This window comes from Mycteria americana, chromosome 11 (assembly GCF_035582795.1).
Source record: "Mycteria americana isolate JAX WOST 10 ecotype Jacksonville Zoo and Gardens chromosome 11, USCA_MyAme_1.0, whole genome shotgun sequence".
Classification (NCBI taxonomy): domain Eukaryota; kingdom Metazoa; phylum Chordata; class Aves; order Ciconiiformes; family Ciconiidae; genus Mycteria; species Mycteria americana.
In genome coordinates, this window is record NC_134375.1 from 6,765,532 (window position 1) to 6,785,089 (window position 19,558).

At 44.7% G+C, this 19,558-nt stretch overlaps 2 protein-coding genes across 10 annotated transcripts in view; both read right to left on the minus strand.

The window, feature by feature from the left end:
• MAPKAPK3 (MAPK activated protein kinase 3) overlaps positions 1–18,386 on the minus strand; it is a 135,156-nt gene extending 116,770 nt beyond the window's left edge. The window contains exons 1-3 of one of the 5 annotated variants that reach the window (XM_075514057.1): positions 18,276–18,386; positions 9,415–9,499; positions 4,908–5,147 (exon numbers count right to left, since the gene is read on the minus strand). The gene's annotated coding sequence lies outside the window, so the exon portion shown is untranslated. Of the gene's footprint in view, positions 1–4,907; positions 5,148–9,414; positions 9,500–15,104; positions 15,136–18,275 lie in introns of those variants that run through there. The other 4 variants (XM_075514059.1, XM_075514055.1, XM_075514058.1 and 1 more) reach the window with 4 other exon arrangements.
• HEMK1 (HemK methyltransferase 1, mitochondrial release factors N(5)-glutamine) overlaps positions 17,149–19,558 on the minus strand; it is a 33,525-nt gene continuing 31,115 nt past the window's right edge. For 4 of the 5 annotated variants that reach the window (XM_075514063.1, XM_075514064.1, XM_075514065.1 and 1 more), the window contains one exon: positions 17,149–19,558. In XM_075514063.1, coding sequence (XP_075370178.1) covers positions 19,522–19,558 — 37 coding nt within the window. In that variant the 3' untranslated portion in view covers positions 17,149–19,521. The other variant, XM_075514066.1, reaches the window with a different exon arrangement.

The following is a 19,558-nucleotide window of genomic DNA, read 5'->3' on the forward strand; positions in this document are numbered from 1 at the left end:
CAGTCAGACAAAACAAAAATGACCTTGTGCTGATATAGTTACCTTGGGAAGCCAATGCTTTCACCTATGCTTAGTTTAACAGAGGGGGGAACACTAGGAAAGGGAATATATTCACTTTTCAGAGAACTCTAAAATTAACTGCAACACTGAAAATGAATATTAAGCACAATTCTCCACTTCTTCCTTCCTTGCTTGCATGGGAACAAACAGTGCTAGCATTTGGAATAAATCAACACAATGTTAATACCGCACCACCGTGTCATCACACTGTTGCAGCCTCATCACCACCATCGTGCTGACCAGAACTGATCAATTTGCTTCATCCTCATGTCACAGCGCCTCTCTACTACTCTGTCAGTGAGGAAAGGAGGTCAAACAGATGAAAAATTAATTCATGCCTACTTTGAGACACCTTTACTCTGCCAGAGAGATGTAAAGAAGCACTGCTGCAAAACCAGACCTGTGCCCAAGCTGCTCCACGTGCTCTCTACAGGAGACATACTCCCGATTTACGCCTAGCACCTGCCTGGTTCTGAGTAACACCTGCATGAAGGGCAAGCATTTAGAAGCCCTCACCAGCCAGGTAAAAAGGCCATTTGTCACAAGTGTCCCCCAGTTACCAATCCAATCATTTAAATACTTCACACAGGTCACCCATCCCCAACATGGGCCAAGTTCTGCACAGACTGGTGGCAGAACCCAACAGACACAGGCTCAAGAACCAGAATATTTTCAAATAACCTGGTCATTGTTCTTATTGTCACTTCAAAGAGAATGAAAAAAAATCCCAAACTATGTGATGCTCCTCAACCTATGACACAATATGTTACATCATAAATACAGCTCTTGGATATCCTTCTGCTAAAGTCACTGGAAAGCCCCTGTGCTTGATGTGAGCTGTCAACTTCTAATCTTCAAATAAGATGTCTGCCAGCAGAGACAGGAGTTTGGAGACAAGCACCCACATGAGCTGGTATGATCAGAGCAAGTGATCCTCCAAACCCTCTTTGCAGAGATTTTATCAGAGCTGGGCAGGCAACAGGCAGGTCATGAGTCACACTACCATTAACCCCTCCCAGCAGTATTAGGATTTAAGGTGGAAAATTACAGGTGTGTTGTAGACCAAGGTTGTGTAACAGGTCAGTCTGCATGGCTGCATTTCAGATACTTCCAACAGGTGTCAATGGGAACAGCTCAAGCATGGTGAAGGTGTAAGCACTTCAGAAAAGTGGTTAAAACAAGAAGCACTACCTTCATAGTAACAGGTTAGAAGAGAAGCACCTCACGCAAATATCACTGTGATATGCCATGAAATTTGAAGCTAAACTTAACTTTGACTAGATGATGTCCTGTCTCTAGATGGTATCCCTTATCCTGACCCAGTGAAATGAAAGGCAGATGCCTCATCGCCTGCAGGGACTGTTTAGCATTGCTCCTCCTGGTCAATAGCAGCACAGAAGAGTCAGACCGAAAGGCACAACACTGAGCCTAGTGTAGTTCCTGATTTGTATAGGTTTTTCTCAGAGCATTACATCATGCTAGTTCACTTCCTCAAGTGGATTTCCTCTCCAGAGTCTGGCACTACTGCCTTGAACACAGACTTCAGCATCACACAAACATCCCTTCCTCCTCCTCCCTGACTGTTCAGCTACATTTAAATCTAACCTTTGGGCAGCAGACAGCACAGAATGCACAATCCCTTGCATTCAGATGTTAAAAAGAAGCGTCATTATCCATAATCCTAGATAGAGAAGTGGACATTAAAAATTCCATCCACCTCAGCAGTTGGACCATACTTCTCAGCTAGACACTGAGCTCTGTATTACAAAGACTGTAGAAGCCCACGCCTAGCCAGGAAAAGGGAAAGATGGGGGTAATCCCCACTGCCTGCAGCCTTCTTCCTCATTTTATTAATCCATCTTCTAATGCCATCTGTTCCTTCTTTCGGTCTGCTGCATCCTCACAATGAGACTGCAAGCAGTGATTGAACTGAGCATGGGAGACCCTCCACATCCAAAATGACCATGATTTGCCCCCTCGGATACTTCTAGACAAAGTGGTACAAAATATGATGCTGTGGCACTGGTTCTAATTGACATATTTCAAGAACAGGCTCACATCACTTGAATCTGAACCAACCCACAGGGGTGTGCTGAGTTCCATCCTGCCACGCTCCCCATCTGCAGTATGGAAGGGTATTTATAAATTCCCCGTAGCCGGCTTGTCTTTCAGAGAAGGCAGCAAGGTCCAGTCCATTGGGTGTTGGAATTCTGCAAAGCAGAAGCAGCACCGGGCTCCTAATGCCTTACAGATGATGGCAGAGCTCATTTTAGTTCTTAACCTTTTCCGTCATGGCAGCAAGAAACCATCTCAGCGCGAGCAAACATGCTGCACCGGCACAAAGAACAACCCCAGCTGCCAAGCTAATTGTGGAGACAGGAATGGCTGGTAGGAGGACAGGACAGGAGATGGGGTGTCCTTTATATCAGAGTTGCACTAACGTCCTAAGCAAGCCACATTCCTAAGTGCGGAATGTAACTTCTAGGATAAAGACCTTGCATTATTCAGTGCAGGCATTTTATCCTTTTCATGGAAAAATCTTGACAATCATGAATAAGAGCATTCAGATTACAGGGAAACTGTGGCTGGGTTTTCCAATACATCTTGTGCAACACACTCCAAACTCAACCAGTTTCTTCAATCTGAATTTATGAACACACTCTTTGGGATTCACGTACTCCACCCTTCGTTACTTCTTGTCAGACTGAAGCTAATGCAACAACAGCTGAACAGGTTCAAGAAGAACCTCTTGCAATGACCCTCACCACTGGCACAAGTAAGTGGAAAGACTGAAACCCAGCTTGAGGAAGGTGCTGAGCGTGTCATTCTGACAGGATAAGCAGGACCGCATTTGTGTGTGGAAAAAGGACCCCCTGATTAGAAAAAAACGCCTTGAAATGTCTTTCAACCCAGCTATCTCCGTTAACTAGCAAATACCATTCCACTTTCTTTTCTTATTGGAGAAGTCTGCTTGGGTTGCTCCATGGATGTCTGCTTTTCCTTCCAATTGAGGGTGGGGTTTGACACCCACTGTTTGCTTTTACAAGCTCTCAAGTCTGTAGGGTAGCCCTTGTGGTTGGGTAAACCAGGCTAAACATGATTTTGTGGCTAACTCGTACAGGCAGCAGACAGGAGATGTGGCAGTGACACAAGGTAAAAAGACACAGCAAACATTTTTCAAACATCTCCATTATTCTGAGGGCACTGCCACTCTGGAACGTCCATAGCTGAGACAGATTCCCAATACAATTTACAGGAATACACAAACTCTTGAGGACCCACTCTTCTAAGTTCAAACGGCTTTCAAAAATGAAAGTTTCAAAACTGAGCATGCATTCAGGGCAAAACTCACAAGTTTACAACTACTCATTTTTCAGAGTTCTTTCAGTCCTCTCTTATATCCACTGCAATTACATCCACTGCTTTGGTCTGGAGTAAGCAATAACAAAAAGGGAAGGCAAATGAGATTTCAGCCCTTTGTTCTGTTATTGCTGTTTTGCTGGAACTAATATAATAAAAAATAGCTCCTCAATGTGCAAAAGTTTCTTACATTAACTGATAGAGTTACAAAGAAAAGGAATTAAAACAGTATAACACTTACCAAGCACCTTACTTGGTTTCATTTAAGCTGTGAGGGAAAGAAGAGAAAGAATGGAGCAGCAGAGGAAGAAAGGAAAACAGATGGAAAGAAATAGAGAAATTTGTTTTGACTATCCCCTATACAGACTATCCTCTATGTTAAGTTGACAGAAAGTACAAAAGAATTCGTGGAAGATCTTAGAAGGAGATAGATTCATCTTAGTTATGGTTTCTTGAGGCTTTCAGCTACTCAGTGAGCAGCATTTGTTGTATTCACTCCTTCTATTTGCCAAGAGAGAAGACTGTGAGCTACTCAGCATGTAGGTAGGCTTCTTCCAAATGCCTCTATATTGCTCAGACAAACATCCTAAGACAGCTTGGAACAGAGATATTCTTGTCATATCTGAACAGGCATTGTTTGGACAATTAAGGACAAAACTTTTGTCTCTACAGAATAATAAGTCTCTAACTCCATTTTTCAGATATTGCAGAAAAAGAAAAGTGAAAGAAAATTCCTTTTTCCTGCAGACTACAGATCTAGTTCTCACAGAATCCAACCACAGCTTCTAACTTCTGGAAACCAGACAGAAATTCAGACTTACCACAATTGTATCTGGAATATTTAACACCCCAAATATTCAGAAGTGAGGTAATGTTGTAGGAATTATTCCATTAACAATTCAGACAATTCAGATCATTTAAATTTGATAACCTTCAGATGATGAAACAGTCTTAGCTTATTGTGCCAGTCTACTAGTAACTTCTTCTGACCACCAAATCTTTTTTTTTTTTTGTAATGTTGAAAGACACTTCTGGGATGACTTAGGGTAAGATTGCGCTCATTTCCAGACATGATATGTTAGAATACAGTTTTGAGCAACTTTTTGTCTTCATTTATAGTAGGTAAGACCAGGATTCAATCCTGTCTCTCTTGACCTGTCAGGTCAAAAGGGGAGAAACATCCCGCAAAGTCAATCGCAACTGCAGGTCACGCATCCCCGAGGCCTGGCTTTAATCACACCATTTCTGTGCACCAAAAGAAGAATATAAAAACAAAGTACCAAATCAGCATGTGCACAGGACAGTTAACTTCACCATAAGTAGGCCAAATGGTCCAAAGACACTGAAAAGGAGTAAGCTAAGACCTCAAGCCTCTGCGTAAGGACTACAGGTGTCAAGCTGGGCTGCGGAGAAGCACTAGGCTTGCTGTCCTTGCCAACTATTAGATCACATTGGTGTCAGTCCCTCATGATTTTCCCTCTCCCTACCAAAATTCCCTGCTGGTCCCATGATGACTTGAAAATGCAAGGACAGAATGCTTTAATGAGTTGGAGGCAAGAGAAGCTGGCCACTTCTGAAAGACCTATGACTTCTCACATCATCAGGTAAGAGCATCCTCTGGGAAATACAATTTTTATATTCACTTTATCCCTGCAATGCATTGACTCCATCGATCAATGGCAACTTTCCAATGCTCTGCTTAGTCTTACTGCCAAGTCAGGATCATACTGGGGGACAAATAAGTAAAGTCCATTAGTAAGAGAAAAATGCTACACAGAAAACCAAACTCAGCAGAGCTACACCATGGATATGGTGGCAAAATTCAAAGAAGCAGCAGATTTTTTTCTTCAGATGGGCAATAATGCTCTTCCAGCTTTCTCCCATATATCTCTGATGCTCTCCAGGCCTACAGCCAGAAGGAATGGGAAGTAAACTTTCTCTTTGCCCTGAATGCTCATGTCTGATTAGGAGCTGAAAAAAAAAGATACTTGCTCTGCCTGACCTACTATCCCTTCTTTCCTTCCTCATGTTTCTGTCCAGATGCATCTTCTATTTATTGCTTGCTTCTTATATTCTTCATCCCAATTCCAAAGAATTGCCATTTCGGGGAATACCTCTCTGTGTACCACCATTAAGGGCTGAAGTTCTTGTTTTAGCTGGTTGGTTTTTCGCTTATCTATTTGCATGTTCCTCTCATTTTCTAGCCTGAAAAGTTCAGCTTGTCCTACAGGTGAGCATTCCTCAGTTCTGACCCGGGATAACACTAATTTTCAAAACACTTTCAAGAAATTACTTCATTTTCTCTTAATCCAAAAATTTACCAACATAATTTCAAGCCTGTTGCAAATGAACAAGCTGGTTTGCAACAAGCTTGTTTGCAAAAGGACCCTAGCACCTCCTCTGACAAAGGCAGCTCTGCTAAACTTTGCTAACCTTCCTCCTACAACTTCAGGCCAAAAGGCTCTCTTGGGAAGTCTCCAGCAAAATTGGAGGCATTCTCAAAATATGTCCTAAAACATATCCTAATCTTTTATGAACGAGGAATTAGGGGCACAGAGACAAAGCCACCCTGCTACAGCCCCAATGTAGATCTGTGCCAGAATGGAGCAGAAAATGGCAGCAACTGGGAAATGGAGAGGGAAGATTTAGCACAGAGTCCTACAGTGCAAGTTTGGGTTCTAAAAGATGCTGTGAAAAGGCTCTAAACTTAGTCAATTTGGTGAAGTCTCTGTTTGTTCTTAAACACTAGATACAGCCAAAGCTGGATATCTGCACAGCTCAGCTATACTGAAACTCCCCATCTCCTGCAGCTGACTTGTAACTCAGCTATCGATTCTTAATTATGGCTGCTGACTGCTGTTTCCCCCTTCTACTGCAACTTGCCTTCCTGCCTAGACTATTGGGTCAGGCTGTCTATAGCATCCACATGCATAAAATAAAATGAGACTGTGTCAGAGACTTAATTTACTCTCCCTTTGCTCCCGCAGGCTCCTCAGGCTTCTTTACAAAGCTCCTTTGGTTTCCATTTCTCCCTTTGAGAGACTGCTCCAGAATCTCACTCCTCTAGTGGTTGAAAATCTAATTTCCAGGCTAAGTTTATTAATAGCAAATTTGTACCAATTTGTCCTTGTGCCAGCATTGATTTTTATTATAAAGACCTTTTCTTCCCCTGTAGTATTTACTTTGCAATGAAGTGTTTACAGAGAGACATCACATTCCTCTCCCAGTCTTTGTTTTGCTAGGCAAAACAAACTCATCTCTCTTAGTTTTCTCTCATCTGCTAAGCTTTCTGTCCCTTACTCATCCTCCCAGCCCTGTTCTGCACCTGCTCCTGCACAAGTACGTTTTTCTGACAGAACCGTACACAGTGTTCTTGGCACACTCTCGGTTTTAAACCTCCCTATTTGTAGCAGGACTGTCTCTTTGAAACCACCCTACAACCATATCAGCCCTGACACTTCTCCACCATATGTTCCTATCGCTATCAAAGTTCCTCTGCTGCCTCCAGCAGCCTCCTCAGCACTCAGCTCATTCCCTCCTCTACTCCCACCTGCCAGCACCTCGTGCACATCATTCCCACCCTGGCTGAGGACGCACACAGCCCAAAGCTGGTGCCAGCACTCAGTCCCGCGCTCTCTGTGCTTCTGTAGGGCTCTCCCACGCAAACTGCAGGTACCAGTCGGACTGCCCTGCTCCCCCACTTTAAAACAAGCAAACTCCCACAGAAGACTCCCCTGATCCTATGCCTCCTGGGCCTCCTTCCGTTGTTGGTAGACTCTTCTTAACACCACTGACACTCTGGCTTTCAACCCTGGATCTTCTGTGGCTCAGTCAGTGGTGACAGAAGGACAGAGGCTCCCTTAGGCCCTCAAATCTAAGACCTCTGTCCTATTCAGAAGTACATAGCCCTTCCCTAGACTCTACAAGCTCCAAAATGCAGCCAAACAACTTCTTCAGAAGGGCCAGATACAGCCACTGAACTTTCCCTGCTGCCATAAACAACAGGAACATCCATTTCTTAACATGGGTCAGTTCTCCTCAGGCTTCCCTGCTAATAAAACACCAGTCCTGGGCTCACAGGCAAAATTCTTGCCGACTTCATTACATTGGGGTTTCCCTGTAGCTTCTCGCGTCGTACACGTAGCTATGATGTCTCCCAGATTACAGCCTTTTGCCTAGCCTTTCAAAGATCCACTTTCAGTATATACCCAGACAGGGCAAAAATGGCATACAAAATACCATATAAGAACAAGCAAAGGCATTGTCATACTTGCATAAAGAATCAATCTGGACATAGCTAAACCCACATCTTAGCCTAGGGAATAAAGAATTCTTCTGTTTTCCAACCCCCAACCTGTGAATTGGGGCAAGTGGGGACATCTGTTGTCTTGTGGAAATAAAATTCAGAGGAGCACACCCATGGAAACTTGCCCAGTGCTGTTTCAGTGGCATGGTTCCAGAAACTGCCCTCATACCTTGTCTTCACTCATGCACTGTTCCCACATCCTTGCAGTAATAATGGCCTTAAGGTCGCACAGCATAAACCAGTTCATGAAATCTGCTTGTCCTACACTAACTCAAAAACTGTCATTCATCCTCTTATTGTCTGCATTTGCAACAAAGCTGTCAGCATCTTTATTCCTGACTTCTGGAGAGCTTAGCCTTCCCTGTTAGGTGTTTCTTTCACTGATACTATTAAGAAAAAGAAAGTCTAAATCAGTGGAGCAGGGAGAACGTGGCAGCTATGTCTTGCTAAGGGTAGACCAGTTTCAGCAGCACACTGCTGACTCATGCTTCTCTGCTGGGATACTTTACATCTTAAAACTATTGATGCCTGGATTGTGTGCCAGCTCCCATGAAAATATCCTACTTATAAATCCCATTGCCACTGCAGCCCTTTGCCATGCCACAGCCCAGATCTGCTCCTCCACTGTGGATGCTATTTCCAAATTGAACATGTTTGCTTAAAACAAACAAGCAAGCTACTTCTACAGTATCAGTTTGTTTTCTTTTAACTATATGGTGTAATAGCTGCATGGATTTAATGTAAGACTGATAAACTCTTCACCTGTGCTGCGAGCCACACTGGAATGTGGTTTCCGCAACTGTGGCTTCCCACCAGTGTTTGCAGTGATGACTGCTGAAAGGTAACCAGAGGAACACCTTCCTCCACAAGAGCAGCAAAGGCCCACCCACTAGTCATCAAATCTCAATGCAAAGCAGGAAAGGAAACTTTGGCTCTGTTAACTCTGCAGCCTCCCAGTCACGCATGCTATCCTTCCTGCTCAGGCCATCCTGGGTTTTTTTTTAACTCATTTGTGTTGCTTGTTTGGGCAGCACCTTGGAAGAGAGAAACAAGGCATGACATTTGCCATTTCCTCCGCATGGAAGGAGGCCTCCATGGAAGAGGTCCAACAGTGAGAGCACACTGTCCTTTCCCCATGTGAGGGGCAGGAAAAACAGTAGTTGTTTGAACAGCATGCTCCTGGCTCAGGATAAGGAGAATTATTTCACACCTGATGTGATGTGTTACAAGCAGTACAAAAGCAGCGCAGGAGCCAGAGAAGGACAGCTTGTGCAATGAAGGAATTTTTAGGACTTTCACTATGGAGACTTGGGTTTAAGTACTAGTGAGAAATGTCTAAGTCTTCTCTACTCACAATGCTGAGGAGAATAACAAAGAGTGCCTTTGCTGGGACAGAAAGACAGCTAGTAGAAAAGCACCATCAAAACATCCTCTTGGGAAGAACTTCTTTTAAGAACAGATTTTTTTAATTTGTTTTTGAACGAGCATTGATTTTGATAAAAGTTCCTGCCAAAGCTACTTGGAACAGCTTTGTTTCTGGCAGTTCAGAAGCTCTATTGCAGAACTTCAAAATTGTACGTATTTTACCTTAGAGGATTTTATCCCACGTGCATTGTTATTAGTGAAATATTTTATTACTTTTTAGATCATTAAGATGAATTGCTACTTACTACAGAACGAAATGTTACCTGCTTTTCTAGATGAAGGCATTCCTGGGTGTTGTGTATGGCAGTGCCAGACTTTCATTACATTGCAAACAAGGGACTTCTTGTTCTAGAGAATAAGATAAGATGTTTCAGTCATATTAAGCAGCAGCTGTTCTTATTGATTTAAAAAAAAAAAAAAGTAACTAACTACTGTGTTGTCTTATATAATATACATACTGTGACCTACTACTAGTCTTTACTCAGCAAATCAGCAGTAAGCATAAATGGATATAACTCAAAACAGAAATTCAGAAATTCCAGAGCAAAACATTTCTAAAAGTCAAAATCTGGGACACAGTGTACTCATAGAAGTTTTAAAAATAAATTATTTAATTCGGGGGCGGGGGGACGGGGACGGGACGGATGACGACAAACAAGGTTTTACAGTGTCAGAACTGCCCAGGAAACGGCAATTCTAAGTTAGGCTAATGCATGTTAATTCTCAGAAGCCTGAGCAGGATTTTTTGCTAGGGATAAAGTCCAAAAGGATCAGGATGGAGGGAATTCTGCAGGGATCCACAGCACAAACAGCGAGGTTATGGGAGGTCAGCACAGCTGGGTGTGAGAGTGCTCCAGGGCTGAGCAGAGCTTAGGTGGAGGAGTAAGGCACTGCCAGATTAGAAGAGCAAGGAAAAAGGAGGTTGCCTTCACTCTTCTGCCCACTATCTGCAGAAAAGCAGCAGGTCAGACCTTGAGAGGGAGCAGTGTCATGCTCCTGTGTGGGACCTGCACAGCTATCCATAAATGGGTGCTCGAGGCTCTAGCAAGCACCCACACCTTCTAGGGGGGTGCTCAGGAAAAGGCTTGCCATCAGCCATGGGATGGTGCCGCTTTTCTTGCTTTTCCAGACTCTGCATGAGCAGAGGAGGGTGCTAGCAAGCACCAACTGCTGCAAAGACAGGACTTCAAGCAGTTATTCTGTGATCAGGACACCGACAACAGGCTACAGGGCATTCATCTGGATGTGTTCATCTTTTAATTTTTGTGCTCATGACTCATGACCTTCCATGCTCATGACCTAGCCTTGCCTTAATCCTGACCCTACTTAGTAACAAAGTTACTTAATTACTAAATTAAATAATTTGTTTAATACCTGACTAATTTCATTAAATTATCCAGCTTTCACGAGTTACAAAGGCCACCTCTCCAAAGACACAATTTTCACTCTCAAAGTATTTATGCCCCTTTTCTTTCCCACATCGGCAATGATGGATGGAAAAGCCAAAATAAATTAATAACTAACTACTCCCATGCTCTTGGCTTTATTGCTGGTCAATAGGGCACACAATCAAGCCCTGAAGCAGAACAGATGATATATTTGCTGGGCTTATGGAAGTTACCGTGGAGTTTATCGCACAGTTCAGGATCTCCACCGTGTATGTGTGTGTGCCTGCGCGTTGCTGAGGTGGGAAAAGTTGTGATGCTGAACAAAGGGCTACTGTCTGCTGACACAAACGAGACAAAAAATTCACTGACCTGGAAGTTAAAGTACAAACTCTACTTTCAGCCTGAGTGCTCGCTGCCCATACATATTAAATGAAGAAGCCTTGTTTGAGCGAAGTATGATCTTAACCTGCTCTTCTCAAGCAAAGAGAGCACATGCCAGGACCACGACTCCCACCCCAGCAAACACCATCACAGCAGCAAAATCACGCGAAGGACTATGCAAGATGAAAGTGCCTTTTACATTAGGATTTTTCTGTCACAAGCTTACTCCAAATTATCTAGCATAAAGAAATTTATCCATGCAAGCCAACAATATTGGCAGGGGGAGAATTACACAACAAGATACTGGCAAGGGAATAGAGTACTGAAAGCTTAGAGAGAGATGGAGCAACCTGTGAGAAAAGCTTCTAAGCACTATGGCAATTACAAACACACCCTGAACTGCAAAGGCTCAGAGAAGGACCCCAGAGAAGCAGCAAGCTCAAAGTCAAAAGGGATGGCAAGAAGGGTACTCCCAGAGAAGCGGCAGAGCAATACGGAAAAGGAGAAAAGATTTGTCAGCTTAACAGCCTCCAGTCCTGGAAAGGCTTAAATCCATGACTGGACGCTTGTTTCACAGAATACAAATACCACATATCACCAAGTAAGCCAACTTCAACCCAAATGGAGTGAGTGGGATGACCGCACTGAGGTCAAGAGAGTTGTAACAGCTTACTCTGGATTTACAGCTGGAACATCAAAGCACTACGCCAACCTAAGTAATTAATCATAAGCCAAATGCCAGGCCAGGAATTTTATAATAATTCAAGCCTTTTTCAACAATCCAAGTGACTGTGTTCACATTCTAGACAGTCTTGGATGAATATTTCAGATAAACAGTGAAGATTTTGATGGCAGAAGCCACTCTTCTACCAGCATTGCTGGGTACCGCGGCTCTTGCAGCAGCTCAGGCTGCCAGGTAAGGACTCCACTGCAGTACGCACTGTGCTATCAAGCTGATGGGCATGCCCCACTGTGTGCATGCTATAGCGTATATACAAAACGCAGGAGACAAGCCAACCATCAAGAAAGGAAGAAGCAGCAGGTGGGGAGCTAAAACTATAGGCAGCAGCTAGCATAAAGTGGAAATCAAAATCTCCCATGTAAGAATTGCTGAAGGCATGCCACTAGAAGCAGAGTTCTGCCTCCCATATAGTCATGCCTAACTGTACAACTAGTGTTTATAGAAACTCGGGCAAGTGGCATCTTTGTGACACACTCTGAGCAGTGCTCTGCTCTCAGTCAACGAGGCTCCTCAGAGTCCTGTGCTCTGTCCACTGTTGCTTGCCTGTGGTCCACCAGAAAGCCATCCACACTGGAGAAGGGGCTCCATTCACTCTCTGAAGTACAGACAGTAAGCAGAGATGCTCAGTTTGCCTCCTATATATAACTTGTATCTTACAGAGACTCAGCCCCACACTTCCACTTACAATTTCAGAGTGGCAAAGCAGGAATGTGGAAGCACAGACCATCCCTCCTGAAACCTCAGCTTCATTTTAACACACCCCTTCTCAAGAATCTTGTCTTCTTTAGATGAACTTCATGTAATGGTTTCTTCACCACTCCCTTCCTCCTCCACCACATCCATCATTTGCGTACGTTCAGGTCCTGCAGTGGTTAGTAATGGCTGTGCCAGTAACCCAAACTGTGAAAATTACCCTCATGTCATATCTCAAGACTGAGGCTCTTGAAACTGAACATTTCTCTGGTCACACTCTCCTTCTTCATGCAAACAGGAAGGAATAACAATAACTACTTCCTACTCTCGAGGCACTATCATCCTCCCAAGTGACAGCTGGGACAGCTATATTATTTAAAGAACCAGTAAAGGGAGAAACAAGTACAGCTAGAGCTAGGTTGCCAGAACTGCCATTAAGAGCATTCGAGCTCTTCCTGTGACTCTGCTGTGGTTCTTCCTTTGCTGTGCCTCAGTTTCTCGCCACATCTGGTGGCCCTGGATATTTAGATGGCAAACTCTTCTTTGCCATGCCACAAATTCCAGCCGGGGAGCTGAGAATCCCTGCAATGTCTCCTGATGCTCCCTGACATGGACAGGATGATCTCAGAACATCCTGGCTGTCACAAAAGAAACGATGAAGCCTGAGACTACTTACGTAGCCCTTTGAAGCAAGCTGAACCCAGAGCAAATATTTGGTGGGGACAAGGCCCCTTCCTCCCCCAGGCAGCAGTTTGTTCACATGCAGTTGTTCTAAGGCCTTCTATCCTGTAGTAACCTTGCTCACATAGCCATGGTTATCATCATAACACTGATGCGGCAGCTGCAACTGAAATGACACGTTGATGCCCACTCTGCCCAAAATGCTAGGATGAGCATGCAAGACACAGAAGAGTGACCGTTCAGGCTTGCTGGTGAAGGGAGAAGATGAAGCAGATCTTTAGAGCTAGAAGCTGCCACTTAAACAAAGCTACAGTTCTGACATCAACCACATAAATGAGGCAAACCATGGAGACCACAACATGTGGCAGCACTTCTCTCCACCTGTCTGCAATAGCAACATATTTGATGCTCATGCATTATAAAAGCACCAGTTGCTTTTGTGAACAGGATGCACTTTCTCAGCACTCTGCAGCAGGCTGGTTTGTGCGTCATGCTCTCATCATGCTCAGGGATGCACTTGCTGCAGAAAAACTAGTCCCGGTACTCTGGCTTACTCCACATCTTTTGGTTTTGCACTGGCAGCACTGGAAATCAGCAAAGCAAATCTGATTTATCATGCTGCAGCAGGGTGGTGTGCCCTGTCACCAAGAAGCAGATGAGATGGATTTCATAAAAGTTGGCTCATTCTTCGCTCTTTCTGGATGTAATTGAAGAGGAGGTTGCCATAGGACAGTCACAGTCCTTTCTGAAGTAACTTGAGTACCCCACATCCTCTATATAAGGTACTCTTACAGTGGTCTGTAAGACAGCAAAGGGATATTATTCCAACCATAACAGCAGGGAACAGAGTAAGCAATAATACGCCCAAGGTCAGGCCTGCAGTTTGTCACACAGCAGGGATCTGACTCCAGATTTGGTGAATCCCAGTACAGGATGGAACCACTGGCAAGTTTCCAGCAAATGCAGCGTTAAACTTCCCAAAGGGAGCAAAGTGAAATGACAGCTTATTTGCCTCTGACCTAGCAATAGCAGATGGAGAAGACAGTGCAAGTCACACCTGGTTTTGGGCACAGCTGGAATTACTCAGGCCTTGCTTGTGGGCAGGAACTGCTGCAAACAGGTTTCCCCTCCTTTGTCATCCCTACCCACTCCGTCCCCACAGTAAAATCCATGGGCATGTGAATTTCTTTCCTCAGGCATGAGAGAAAGAAATCTAAAGCAGTTTGCTCAAGAGCATATCCCTTGAAAACAGCTGATTTTGCAAAAACTCCAGTGCATCTGCACACACCATATTCCCCAAAGGCCCGATCCCAGGATCCAGCCCAGAAGTAAAACCATCATGGTATTCAGTTCAGCACAGCACACATAGGTTAGCATGATCACGCCTCTTACTACTAGCATGTTCCTTGGTCTGCTCCATTCTACCTAGGGGTAACATAACCCGTAGGTACCTTCTCTGGAGGGGATCAAAAACCCCAAGTAACGTGCACAGGCAATTTAGCAAACCACTTGTACTTTTATTCTACCCTCAGAAGGCCATTCTGCCAGACCCATTGTGGCAGTGACAGGCGAGACCAAAGAGTCCAGGGCCAGAGAGGTCATATAGGTCAGTACCCACAAGATACCACCTCCTGCTTGCAGACACATTTACAGAAGACTACCGCGGGCCGGAGGACAAATGTTGGGAACAGTTCAGATGCAGACTCCGAACCCTGGGCACATCAGCCCAAGCCCGTCTGGCACAACTGAAGAGGCAACTGCAAAGCAGGAGAAAGCTGGGTACAGGTCTGATTCTGCAACTAGGCCACATTTTAGAATATCCTTGAGGCTACAGTAACTTCTGATACCTGGCCCAGTTGCAACAGCTGAACGCAGAGCATGCTTTGGCCAAGATCCCAGGACTGCAGGGTGGTAGCATGTAAATAGCCTCCTGCATTCACCAGGGATTGGATGGACCATGCTGAGATTTGCAAGCAGCTGCCAGGCAAAAGAAACCGAGAAGGACTGTGACATGACCCTCCACAGGGAGGAACACCTGAAACTTCCAACACTTAAAGCATATCAAAACACCTATGGAAGAGGAAATAGGCTGGAAACTGGATAAAGTCTCTCTTGGTATCTCATCATCTTCTTGACTGTGAGAGAAGCCTTCTCTCACTGGGTATTTGTCCCCCTGGATGCAACCCGGAGTAGAAATAGTAGTTTATTAAAACTTAAATACAGCTTTTGAAAACTTGCCCAGACAAAGAAATTGTTAATGCAAGTTTTGGCTTGGTCTTCACTGCTTGGGAAATGACTCCTCCCCTGTAATAGGATGAGCTGTAGCAGCTCTGTTATTCCAATCACCACAGGCACAAGTATCACCTGCAACTCATCTGAAGCACACCTGGTCCTCCTTTGCATCTCTCAAGCAGGGAGGGAAGGATGTGCAAGCAGCTTACAGAAACAACACAATGTTGGTGTACTTTCCTCAGAAATGAAACCTGTGAGGAAACACAGGAACAGACTACCACACGGAAGCCGCTTGAAGGAGAGAGTCAGCTGTTCTCCACCTCAGGACAGGAGAAGTACTCAGCTTTAATGGCAGCAAGGAAGACTAGGTACAAAGGATAACTTTCTAGTGGGAAGAACAACAAAGCACCAGAACAGATTGCACGCAAAAAGTCCTTATCAGCATTGGAGGCTTTTTAGGTCAGGTTGAGCAAACATTTGTCAGGAATGATGTAAGCCAAGTTGATTCTTACTTGGACAGGGAAATTAGGCTAGATGACTGTCAAACTGTCTTCCAACCCATTTTGATCTATGGCCCTGCATCAAGGAACTGAGTGCTGGCCAGTAATCCGTGCACATTCAGTCACCTGGGTCCCCAGAGCAATCCTGTGTCACCCTAGCAGAGTCACTCTGTGTCTGTCAGGTCCTCACCTGGAAAGGAGTCTCATCCCTACAAGAGCACAGGCTCAGCTGACAGCACTGTGAGGATAAGCACATTTCTTAGACTAAGGTCCCTGAGAAAGTCCTTTTCATCCCACACCTTGGGTGGAAGACTGAAAACACAGGTGGTACTTGCAATTCAGGGTGCTTACATTGAAATTACACCAGAACAAGAATGGCACTCTGTCCTCCAGTGTCCAAAAGCATGGATTAATGCAGGCTTCAGGCCTCCCATTAATAGTATGAGGTACAACCCCAGTCCTGTATCACAGCCATGAGGTCCCCTCCCAGCTTCCCCACATGAGCCCCACACCGAAGCTCTGTTTTACTGGCACAAGAATAGAGTTTAAAGCCCCACTCTGCAGCTGCATCTACACTGAAGCCCTCTGCCAACCCGAGTCCTCTCACTGGGGGACTGCACCTTGCCATGCTCCCCACACCGTGGGAAGCCTGTGGCAGGACTGTTCTCCAGCACAGCCACAGCTCAGCTGGGACCACAGCACCATCTGCAGGGCTCTGCCAAAGACCAAGCTTCCACCAACTCCTCCTCAGGAAAGGCCAGCATGATCCTAGTAGATACTTCGCACCTGGTAACTCTCCAAAACACAGACATGAGCACACACCCCCCCCCCCCAACACTCTTCAGAGTCCTGGAGGAAAACAAAGCCCCTTTCTGAAAGCATCACTTCAGGAAACAAATCACCGTTTCGATACAGTTCCAAAGACACAGTAAGTCCCAGAAAATTAACTGTATGTCAGATACTGGATTACGTAAAATGCCACTTCTGTGGCTGCAGGGAGCAGATATGTCTCTGCAGAGAGCTCACGTGCACAGTATATTGCTGGCGTCAGCCGAGCCTCCCGCTCACAGGCAACAAAGACAACACAGACAGGGTCCAGTGCTTTAGAAAGGGCGCTGGGAGTGCCTGTGGTTCCTTAAAACCACCACCTCCAAAAAGCTTTGCAGTGCCTCTGTACCAAAATGACCCTGGGCCAATATGCGTAAAGCACTGAAGAACACACTGTACTACACCAGCACATTCCCTCAGATGCGAGTCTGACAAATAAATCCAGCCTCTTGGGAGGAAGAACAATCTTTCTCCATTCTTGCCTTTGTAAGAAGGTCAGCAGCACCATGTGATTTTCCAAGACATATAACCACTACGCAGTGCAAACCCACAGAAATGCAAGCATTTTTATTATTGCTTTAGCTATAAATATAGGAATTTAACACTTGTCATACTGGATTAGACCAAGAGTCTGTCTCACAGAGAAAGTGTCCTGCTCAGAGCTCTGTCAAGTGATTGATTGATGCTTCTGAGAAAAGGCACACTGCTTTCTGCAGCCCAGCCACCAGTGCTCTCAGAGGGACATGTAGCCTGCTGCAGGGAATCAGCCTACCCCTTGAAGAATGCAATACGATGCCTTTTAACACTCTCATAAGCCAGTAAACTATCCAGCTTTTGAAGTATCATGCAGAAGCAAGCTGCGCATGTTGCTCTATTTCATACGTAAACACTGCCAACACCCAGATGAAATCTGTGAACTCTGTTTAAAAAGTAAATTTAAAGAAATGTCTGACAAACTGAACTTTAAAAAAACCTCTAAACTACTATTAAAACAAACAAACAAACAAACAAAAAACAAAAACACCCCACCTCTTTGACTACAATTTGTACTCATGGCTCTAGCAGGCAAAACTACCAGAAATCAGCTGTGCTGGAACTTTATTTCCAAACCTAGGATCAAGTGCACTTTAACTGAACTTTTTTAATTCTCTCCTTCCCTACATTTCCTCTACTGTGTTTAAGCAGGGCAGGTACTGCCGTCCAGAGAAAGCTCATAACTTCAGACAGAGTGTATGGGACATGGCAAACTACTGAGGTGCACAGAGCGGTGGGGAGGATAAATGCAGGGCTGAGTGGTACAACGGGGTGAAGGGCTAGTCTGTGAACAGAGCTGTAAAAGCCCAGAGGGTGGGGAGAGGATCCGACTGGAGACCCAAACGCTGGTACATGAGAGAGATCAGGTATCTCTGGAAAAGCAGGGCCAATGTTCAAGAGTTAAAAAGCAAATGAAAAAGCAGGGAGCATGAGTGTGGAAGAGGTAAAGGGGAAAGGGACTAGATGTATTAGGGCTCACGTAAAGCCCTCTGAATCTGCTGCAGCCTTCCAAACAGATGCAGTTTGCTGATGCAGCTCCCACCTAATGTTTCTGGCTATGTGCTCCCAGTTCAGCCTGGACGGAGAGACCGATAGCACCTGACCTGTCACTGTCTGGACACTTCCACCCTCTACTGAGTGCTCACCTCCACTGGCCCAGCAAGTGCTTCCATTCAGACTGGTAGACCAGATCCTTTGGTTTGCTTTCTTTCCTTCCTTCCCTGGCTAGCTATGGTCAGGAAGGGAACTTGCAACACCAGAAACAACACCAGCAATAAGAAGCAGCTTGAATTTAATCCTTCCATTATTTATAATGTCATGATGTTGACTGTCCATTTCAGGGGCTTCTCTCAGTGTTGTTTCAGGCAGCCCTACTCTGAGTCATCCTTCCCAAACAGACAGGCCTCAGCTATTCCCACGGCTGTCAAGAGACTGGATCCTACTCCAAACTTAGCCTGTTATCAATTTTTGTACAAGTCATTTCACCTCCTGTTTTTCAACTTCTCCATCTGCGAAACTGGAGTAGCGATTCTGGCCTTCTTTGTAAAGTCTTGCATTTAAATGCCTTACATGGAAGTTAGGCATTTCTATTACTATGAGAAGCAATGTGCGGGTGCCAGATGTTTATTCAGGTCTGCTAGCATATTTGAAAATGTAATTGCACAGCAATTCTTGTAAGGACACTGATCTGAAGTGCTATCTTTATTATAATGTTTTGATTGTTTCTGGCAGCATCCACCAAGTGTCAGGTGTTGTAGATTCAGATGGTGTAACATATGCACTGATCCTTCAATGACATGTCACTCAGCAGGACTGGGAAATGAAGGCTGCTTTGCTGTTGGAGATCTACTCCAGAGCATCAGGATCCTGGAATAGAACTGAATTTGAAATGTGCACATTAGTCATGTCCCATTATACCAGCAAATCCATGTGACGATACAAGCCAGAGTTTGGACCTATAATCCGATCTGGTCACATTCTATATAAATTTATCTCAAGGCAAAAAAAAAAAAAAAAAAAAAAGTGAAATTCTTTCTAGGTCAAATGCGTGATCTGACATGTTGAGAAGTTGTATTTTTAATGAAATATCTGGAGCTGTGAACTCTTCCATATTGGATCCTGAGATTAACGAGTCACTTTTGCAGAGCAAACTAAAAAGTTGCATGCAGTTCCCTGAGGAAGGTGAAACACTTCTACATGCTCTGCTGAACTTCTGCATCTCTGGATGAAGTCTGTATCAGGAAATGAGGGGGTCTGCCACTGCATGGAGAGTTCAGTGCACTGGGGAATGAAGTAGAGATTCCTTTTGCCACGCAGAGTTTTCAACAAGCTGTTCAGCAGGGCTCACCCGCAAAAAGCATGCTGCAAGAAGAGTTATTTCCGGTACAGTTGTCATCTGCTTTGTTTTTGGATGTGCAGAAACCTAGGC